General features: G+C 37.6%; 4 protein-coding genes across 4 annotated transcripts in view; all 4 read right to left on the minus strand.

Moving 5' to 3' along the window:
- The window catches only part of LOC125665341 (mucin-17-like), a 71444-nt gene extending 70169 nt beyond the window's left edge, over positions 1 to 1275 (minus strand). Inside the window, exons 1-2 of the mRNA XM_056150912.1 lie at positions 931 to 1275; positions 687 to 837 (exon numbers count right to left, since the gene is read on the minus strand). Of these exons, the coding sequence (XP_056006887.1) occupies positions 687 to 837; positions 931 to 1275 (496 nt within the window). The remainder of the gene's footprint in view (positions 1 to 686; positions 838 to 930) is intronic.
- Positions 1 to 8392, minus strand: part of LOC125674557 (uncharacterized) — a 412455-nt gene that overhangs the window by 147605 nt on the left and 256458 nt on the right. The window lies entirely within an intron of this gene.
- Positions 1562 to 4163, minus strand: LOC130051092 (uncharacterized). Its single transcript, XM_056152420.1, has 3 exons — positions 3656 to 4163; positions 3412 to 3562; positions 1562 to 3204 (listed from the first exon to the last, which is right to left on the minus strand). Exons 1-3 carry the CDS (start codon positions 4088 to 4090, stop codon positions 3092 to 3094), a joined length of 699 nt encoding a protein of 232 aa, XP_056008395.1. The 5' UTR covers positions 4091 to 4163; the 3' UTR covers positions 1562 to 3091.
- LOC130050690 (mucin-2-like) lies at positions 4701 to 6439 on the minus strand. Its single transcript, XM_056150913.1, has 4 exons — positions 6240 to 6439; positions 5264 to 5541; positions 5020 to 5170; positions 4701 to 4813 (listed from the first exon to the last, which is right to left on the minus strand). Exons 1-4 carry the CDS (start codon positions 6397 to 6399, stop codon positions 4701 to 4703), a joined length of 702 nt encoding a protein of 233 aa, XP_056006888.1. The 5' UTR covers positions 6400 to 6439.

Here is an 8392-nt window from a genome sequence, read left to right on the forward strand (position 1 = left end):
CGTTGTCATGGTCGTTGTCGTTGTTGCTGGAAATACGAATTCAAGATATATTTACTAAACAGTGAAATAACATACGTATAGTGAATCATAAATGACAATTTTATACATTACTGTATACAAATCAAACATTATAAACCATTCCAAACAGTGGGAAGTGTGAGGCACAGTCACTTATGATCACTGTGTGAATTAGTTGTGACAGCATGAATTATCGAGTATGACTCAATATATGTACCTTACCGTTTTATATCAAGAAGTTCCTTTGAATTAGTGCGTAAATAAATCAAACTGAAAACTACCACACAATAAATAATAGTTGATGTCAACAGTTCAATGATATTATTCGTCAATATATGTACTATACTAATACAACTAAACAGCAAATTAAAATGCATTATGTCCAGGGACCAAACAATGATGTAACGGTGTACATGTTTCAGCGTCTACAATTAAAATGAACTGAATTAAAAATACATTAAACACAGAGGCAAACATATTACAAGGAAAAGGTAAGGGTTGAGCGAAAAGAAATATCCTGATATTTATAACTGCATATAATATCAAATATCACAACATTAAACTATAAACGGGGAATAAGATTAATTGCAAACAAATAGTGATTTACAGAATAAACATAAGAATAATTTTCAGAATTTGAGTTTTGGTATTCCAATATGCATACATACCCTTTTCAATACATGCTTCGATTCCCAAGTTATTGACAGAAATGCTATCTGTTCCATCTGGTTGTGGTTTGAAGACAATCTCTAATTCTTTGCCTTTCAAGCCCGTGAAGTCTGTCTCAACAGTACTCTCCTCACTTGGATTGGTTACGATCTGCAAATGTCATACAAAATGCATACATAAAACGTCTCAAACATGAATGATGAAAATCAATTGCACTCAAAATTACTCGGGACTACATCGTACCTCTTCCTTTCTCAACTCAGTATCCTCTGGAGTTGTAACAATGAAGGTAACGGTTTGTGTATTTTTGGTGGTCACCGTGATCTTTCCTATGGGAGATTTATCATCCTTGTCTTTAAAGACAATCCTGATTTTCACCTCCTGGCCGGGCTCGCCAGTTACCGTTCCCAGGGTACCATTTAGAGGAGACGAAGTAGGAGACTGATGTTCGTCAACAAAGACCTCTACCAGATCGGGTAATTCGTCTATACCAGCATCGTCCAACATGGGAACAGGACAGACTGAAAGAAGGAAAAACACAAATCTCTCAACAAGCATTCTTCTTGTACCTCTACTCCATGTCTTCATTTCAAATTTGATCTTTGTAATCTTAGTCAATTCCATACAACAATTGCTTTTATTGAGGTGTTCTGCGACACTTGTAGCAATTTGAAACATCTTCAAAGAACAATATCGTTAAACGCAATTTTTGTTGTTCTTTTAGACATATGCTTACAAGGAAGAAGGTTTGTAGTGTATTCTTCCCATATGTCGGTTTTTATACTTCATATCAAGGGTAATTCTTTTTATATACTCAACAAACAAAGAAACGCATATTCAGATTATACATAATAATTTAATTCTTCAGTTTACATTTTATTTTTATTTTTTAAAAGTTTAAATGCAGTAAACGGTCCTATGATCAAAATCAAACATGTCTCATGTTGCTGTGTTGAACAGATAGGAATAATATCACAGCTTCTCTCGGTCCATACAAGGTAACAATTTAATGACTGCATTACAGTGAGTTTTAATATCGCGTATGTCCTCCGTTTGCATCAATTCCAGACTGAACACGTCTTGTCATAGAGTTAATAAGCTTGTTGATGGTAACCTGAGAGATATTGTTCCATTCCTGCAACAAGGCCTGCTCTAAATCCTGGATGGTGGTTGGTGGACTGGGACGGCGTCTAACTCATTTATCCAGCTCATCCCATAAATGTTCAATTGGATTAAGGTCTGGTGAGAACGCTGGCCATGGAAGAACATCCACGTTGTTCGTCTGCAGAAAATCCGAGCACACCCTTGCCACATGCGGCCTTGTGTTGTCCTGTTGCAGAGTCAGATTGTGCTGATGGACAAATGGAACAGCCAAAGGAGCAAGAATTTCATCACGATATTTTCGTGCATTCATATTGCCATGAATTACGTGGAGTGGTGTTCTCCTTCCGTAAGCAATACCTCCCCACACCATTACGTTTCCACCACCAAAGCGATCTCTTTCAATGACACAATAGTCTGCAAAACGCTCATTCTTCCGGCGATACACACGTGAACGACCATCAGCTCTATACAAGTTGAATTTCGACTCATCTGTGAAGAGAACTTGATGCCATTGTCGTCGCCTCCAAATTCTAGGGCCATGCTGTCTTAACCAATCCATTCGTCCCTGGTGACGTCTCGGCGTTAGTGGATTTCCAATATATGGACGTCGTGCACGAATTCCAGCTCCTCGCAGTCTGTTACGAACAGTTTGAGCACTTATACGCTGATTTCCTCGTCCAGCAATTGTAGCAGCAGTCTCTACAGCAGTTTTGAATCGACTGTACAGGTGTTGAAGGCGGATCTGACGGTCCTGCCTGGGAGTGGTAACCCGCAGACGGACAGTTTTTGGCCTGTCATCTGTGCTTCCCAGCTGGTGGAGACGAACATTTGACCGCTGCACAGTCGATTGATATACTCCAAATGCAGTTGCAACAACCTGTTGCGTAGCTCCGGCTAGTAGCATCGTTACAACCCGGTTACGTTCATCTTTGTTTAGGCACGACATTGCACATCAAAGATGCCTCAAAATCTTAATTATGGGTTTGATAGGAGTAGTTGTTGTTTCCCCAAATCCAAAATATTAATGACAATAGACCCCCGATTTACAAGAAACCGTGCAAAACACTCTTTTTATCAACATGATTAACCAAGCGAAACATTTCGACACTGGCGTTTGAAAGGGCTATGCTGTTTTAAATAGGCCACAGGTATCCATTGATAGACGTGATAGTTATTCCATGTACTGTTTCAAGATTTCTTTGATGAGTGAAAAATATGCCTTTCTTTTTTTGTTGAGTATATAATGCGTTACAATCACGAGCGGTTTACGGAATACAAATGCCAGAAGGTAGTATCCATGTCACATACCGTAGGGGCTTCTCGGTGGAAAGGGTGAGATTGTTGATGAGTAGGGTGGACCTGGTGGTGTGGTAGTCGTTGGTGTGGACACAGTAGTTGGTGTACTAACAGCTTCTGAAAAACAAAAACAGGCATCAAATGTCAAAGTATATCCTCCGGTTTTATTCATTTACGGTGTATGTCAACTCAAAAAGCAATTACCAAAACAATTAAAACACAAATATGGACAAAGAGAAAAGAGACGGAAAGAGACAGACCGACGGACATATCAACAGAAAAGCTGAATATGAGGAAAATAGAGAAATAAAACAGCGGGTATACCTTTTTCAATACATGCTTCGATTCCCAAGTTATTGACAGAAATGCTTTCTGTTTCCTCTGCTTGTGGTTTGAAGACAATCTCTAATTCTTTGCCTTCCAAGCCCGTGAAGTCTGTCTCAACAGTACTCTCCTCACTTGGATTGGTTACGATCTGCAAATGTCATACAAAATGCATACATAAAACGTCTCAAACATGAATGAAGATAATCATTTGCATTCAAAATCACTCGGGACTACATCGTACCTCTTCCTTTCTCAACTCAGTATCCTCTGGAGTTGTAACAATGAAGGTAACGGTTTGTGTATTTTTGGTGGTCACCGTGATCTTTCCTATGGGAGATTTATCATCCTTGTCTTTAAAGACAATCCTGATTTTCACCTCCTGGCCGGGCTCGCCAGTTACCGTTCCCAGGGTACCATTTAGAGGAGACGAAGTAGGAGACTTATGTTCGTCAACAAAGACCTCTACCAGATCGGGTAATTCGTCTGTACCTGCATCGTCCAACATGGGAACAGGACAGACTGAAAGAAGGAAAAACTCAAATCTCTCAACAAGCATTCTTCTTCTACCTCTATTCCATTTCTTCATTCCAAATTTCATCTTTGTAATCTTAGTCAGTTTCATACAATAATTGCTTTTATTGAGGTGTTCTGCGACACTCGTACAAATTTGAAACATCTTCAAAGATGTCAGAATTTGAACACTTTTAAAAAAGCATTTAAAAACACATCTTTTAAGACTTGCATATCACTAGTATTATAGGTGGTTAAATCTTTATGGTTTCTTTACCACCATTTTAACATGACCTTTTCCAGTTTATAATTGTATATTCATTTCAACTATTGTATTTTATACCATTTGATTGTGCGGCGTGGAACTTTTTTCATGCATATCATGTGTTAGATTTTAGTAATTTTACTTCACATTAATCATGTTTTTCTAGCATTGTTTTGATATTATCTGTCTTAGTGCTATTATAATTTCCTTTCATTCCGTTTACAACATTCTGTATCATTTTTATTGTGTGCAGCGCTTTAGAGTGGTTATTTATAGTCATATAGGGCGCTATATAAATAAATATTAACATTACTATTATTAAAGAACAATATCGCGTAAAACGCAATTTTTGGTGTTCCTTTACACATAAGCTTCTAAGGAGGAAAGTTTATAGTCTATTCTTGCCATACTTCGGGTTCTGTACTTCATATCAAAGGCAAATTCTTTTTATATAATGCGTTACAATCACCAGCGGTTTATGCAATACAAATGCCAGAAGGTAGTATCCATGTCACATACCGTACGGGCTAGTCGGTGCAGATGGTGAGATTGTTGTTGAGTAGGGTGGACCTGGTGGTGTGGTAGTCGTTGGTGTGGACACAGTAGTTGGTGTACTAACAGCTTCTGAAAAACAAAAACATGCATCAAATGTCAAAGTATATCCTCCGGTTTTATTCATTTATGGTGTATGTCAACTCAAAAAGCAATTACCAAGACAATTAAAACACTAAATGGACAGAGAGAAAAGAGACGGAAAGAGACAGACCGACGGACATATCAACAGAAAAGCCGAATATGAGGAAAATAGAGAAATAAAACAGCGGGTATACCTTTTTCAATACATGCTTCGATTCCCAAGTTATTGACAGAAATGCTTTCTGTTTCCTCTGCTTGTGGTTTGAAGACAATCTCTAATTCTTTGCCTTCCAAGCCCGTGAAGTCTGTCTCAACAGTACTCTCCTCACTTGGATTGGTTACGATCTGCAAATGTCATACAAAATGCATACATAAAACGTCTCAAACATGAATGAAGATAATCATTTGCATTCAAAATCACTCGGGAATACATCCTACCTCTTCCTTTCTCAACTCAGTATCTTCTGGAGTGGTAACAATGAAGGTAACGGTTTGTGTATTTTTGGTGGTCACCGTGATCTTTCCTATGGGAGATTTATCATCCTTGTCTTTAAAGACAATCCTGATTTTCACCTCCCGGCCGGGCTCGCCAGTTACCGTTCCCAGGGTACCATTTAGAGGAGACGAACTAGGAGACTTATGTTCGTCAACAAAGACCTCTACCAGATCGGGTAATTCATCTGTACCTGCATCGTCCAACATGGGAACAGGACAGACTGAAAGAAGGAAAAACACAAATCTCTCAACAAGCATTCCTCTTCTACCTCTATTCCATTTCTTCATTCCAAATTTCATCTTTGTAATCTTAGTCAGTTTCATACAATAATTGCTTTTATTGAGGTGTTCTGCGACACTCGTACAAATTTGAAACATCTTCAAAGATGTCAGAATTTGAACACTTTTAAAAAAGCATTTAAAAACACATCTTTTAAGACTTGCATATCACTAGTATTATAGGTGGTTAAATCTTTATGGTTTCTTTACCATCATTTTAACATGACCTTTTCCAGTTTATAATTGTATATTCATTTCAACTATTGTATTTTATACCATTTGATTGTACGGCGTGGAACTTTTTTCATGCATATCATGTGTTAGATTTTAGTAATTTTACTTCACATTATTCATGTTTTTCTAGCATTGTTTTGATATTATCTGTCCTAGTGCTATTATAATTTCCTTTCATTACGTTTATAACGTGCTGTATCATTGTTATTGTGTGCAGCGCTTTAGAGTGGTTATTTTTGGTGTTCCTTTACACATAAGCTTCTAAAGAGGAAAGTTGATAGTCTATTCTTGCCATACTTCGGGTTCTGTACTTCATATCAAAGGGAAATTCTTTTTATATAATGCGTTACAATCACCAGCGGTTTATGCAATACAAATGCCAGAAGGTAGTATCCATGTCACATACCGTACGGGCTAGTCGGTGCAGATGGTGAGATTGTTGTTGAGTAGGGTGGACCTGGTGGTGTGGTAGTCGTTGGTGTGGACACAGTAGTTGGTGTACTAACAGCTTCTGAAAAACAAAAACATGCATCAAATGTCAAAGTATATCCTCCGGTTTTATTCATGTATGGTGTATGTCAACTCAAAAAGCAATTACCAAGACAATTAAAACACAAAAATGGACAGAGAGAAAAGAGACGGAAAGAGACAGACCGACGGACATATCAACAGAAAAGTCGAATATGAGGAAAATAGAGAAATAAAACAACGGGTATACCTTTTTCAATACATGCTTCGATTCCCAAGTTATTGACAGAAATGCTTTCTGTTTCCTCTGGTTCTGGTTTGAAGACAATCTCTAATTCTTTGCCTTCCAAGCCCGTGAAGTCTGTCTCAACAGTACTCTCCTCACTTGGATTGGTTACGATCTGCAAATGTCATACAAAATGCATACATAAAACGTCTCAAACATGAATGAAGATAATCATTTGCATTCAAAATCACTCGGAACTACATCGTACCTCTTCCTTTCTCAACTCAGTATCTTCTGGAGTGGTAACAATGAAGGTAACGGTTTGTGTATTTTTGGTGGTCACCGTGATCTTTCCTATGGGAGATTTATCATCCTTGTCTTTAAAGACAATCCTGATTTTCACCTCCTGGCCGGGCTCGCCAGTTACCGTTCCCAGGGTACCATTTAGAGGAGACGAAGTAGGAGACTTATGTTCGTCAACAAAGACCTCTACCAGATCGGGTAATTCGTCTGTACCTGCATCGTCCAACATGGGAACAGGACAGACTGAAAGAAGGAAAAACTCAAATCTCTCAACAAGCATTCTTCTTCTACCTCTATTCCATTTCTTCATTCCAAATTTCATCTTTGTAATCTTAGTCAGTTTCATACAATAATTGCTTTTATTGAGGTGTTCTGCGACACTCGTACAAATTTGAAACATCTTCAAAGATGTCAGAATTTGAACACTTTTAAAAAAGCATTTAAAAACACATCTTTTAAGACTTGCATATCACTAGTATTATAGGTGGTTAAATCTTTATGGTTTCTTTACCACCATTTTAACATGACCTTTTCCAGTTTATAATTGTATATTCATTTCAACTATTGTATTTTATACCATTTGATTGTGCGGCGTGGAACTTTTTTCATGCATATCATGTGTTAGATTTTAGTAATTTTACTTCACATTAATCATGTTTTTCTAGCATTGTTTTGATATTATCTGTCTTAGTGCTATTATAATTTCCTTTCATTCCGTTTACAACATTCTGTATCATTTTTATTGTGTGCAGCGCTTTAGAGTGGTTATTTATAGTCATATAGGGCGCTATATAAATAAATATTAACATTACTATTATTAAAGAACAATATCGCGTAAAACGCAATTTTTGGTGTTCCTTTACACATAAGCTTCTAAGGAGGAAAGTTTATAGTCTATTCTTGCCATACTTCGGGTTCTGTACTTCATATCAAAGGCAAATTCTTTTTATATAATGCGTTACAATCACCAGCGGTTTATGCAATACAAATGCCAGAAGGTAGTATCCATGTCACATACCGTACGGGCTAGTCGGTGCAGATGGTGAGATTGTTGTTGAGTAGGGTGGACCTGGTGGTGTGGTAGTCGTTGGTGTGGACACAGTAGTTGGTGTACTAACAGCTTCTGAAAAACAAAAACATGCATCAAATGTCAAAGTATATCCTCCGGTTTTATTCATTTATGGTGTATGTCAACTCAAAAAGCAATTACCAAGACAATTAAAACACTAAATGGACAGAGAGAAAAGAGACGGAAAGAGACAGACCGACGGACATATCAACAGAAAAGCCGAATATGAGGAAAATAGAGAAATAAAACAGCGGGTATACCTTTTTCAATACATGCTTCGATTCCCAAGTTATTGACAGAAATGCTTTCTGTTTCCTCTGCTTGTGGTTTGAAGACAATCTCTAATTCTTTGCCTTCCAAGCCCGTGAAGTCTGTCTCAACAGTACTCTCCTCACTTGGATTGGTTACGATCTGCAAATGTCATACAAAATGCATACATAAAACGTCTCAAACATGAATGAAGATAATCATTTGCATTCAAAATCACTCGGGA

Source organism: Ostrea edulis, chromosome 10 (assembly GCF_947568905.1).
Source record: "Ostrea edulis chromosome 10, xbOstEdul1.1, whole genome shotgun sequence".
NCBI lineage: Eukaryota > Metazoa > Mollusca > Bivalvia > Ostreida > Ostreidae > Ostrea > Ostrea edulis.

Bases quoted from the DNA above. Each gene is read 5' to 3' on its own strand.
- LOC130051092 (XM_056152420.1), bottom strand. From the start codon at position 4,090: ATGTTTCAAATTTGTACGAGTGTCGCAGAACACCTCAATAAAAGCAAT. The intron at 3,563-3,655 runs GTACGATGTAGT...TGACATTTGCAG, and splicing joins CTGAGTTGAGAAAGGAAGAG to ATCGTAACCAATCCAAGTGA. The intron at 3,205-3,411 runs GTATACCCGCTG...TTTGTTTTTCAG, and splicing joins CGAAGCATGTATTGAAAAAG to AAGCTGTTAGTACACCAACT.
- LOC130050690 (XM_056150913.1), bottom strand. From the start codon at position 6,399: ATGAATAAAACCGGAGGATATACTTTGACATTTGATGCATGTTTTTGT. The intron at 5,542-6,239 runs GTATGTGACATG...TCCTTCTTTCAG, and splicing joins TGCACCGACTAGCCCGTACG to TCTGTCCTGTTCCCATGTTG. The intron at 4,814-5,019 runs GTATACCCGCTG...TTTGTTTTTCAG, and splicing joins CGAAGCATGTATTGAAAAAG to AAGCTGTTAGTACACCAACT.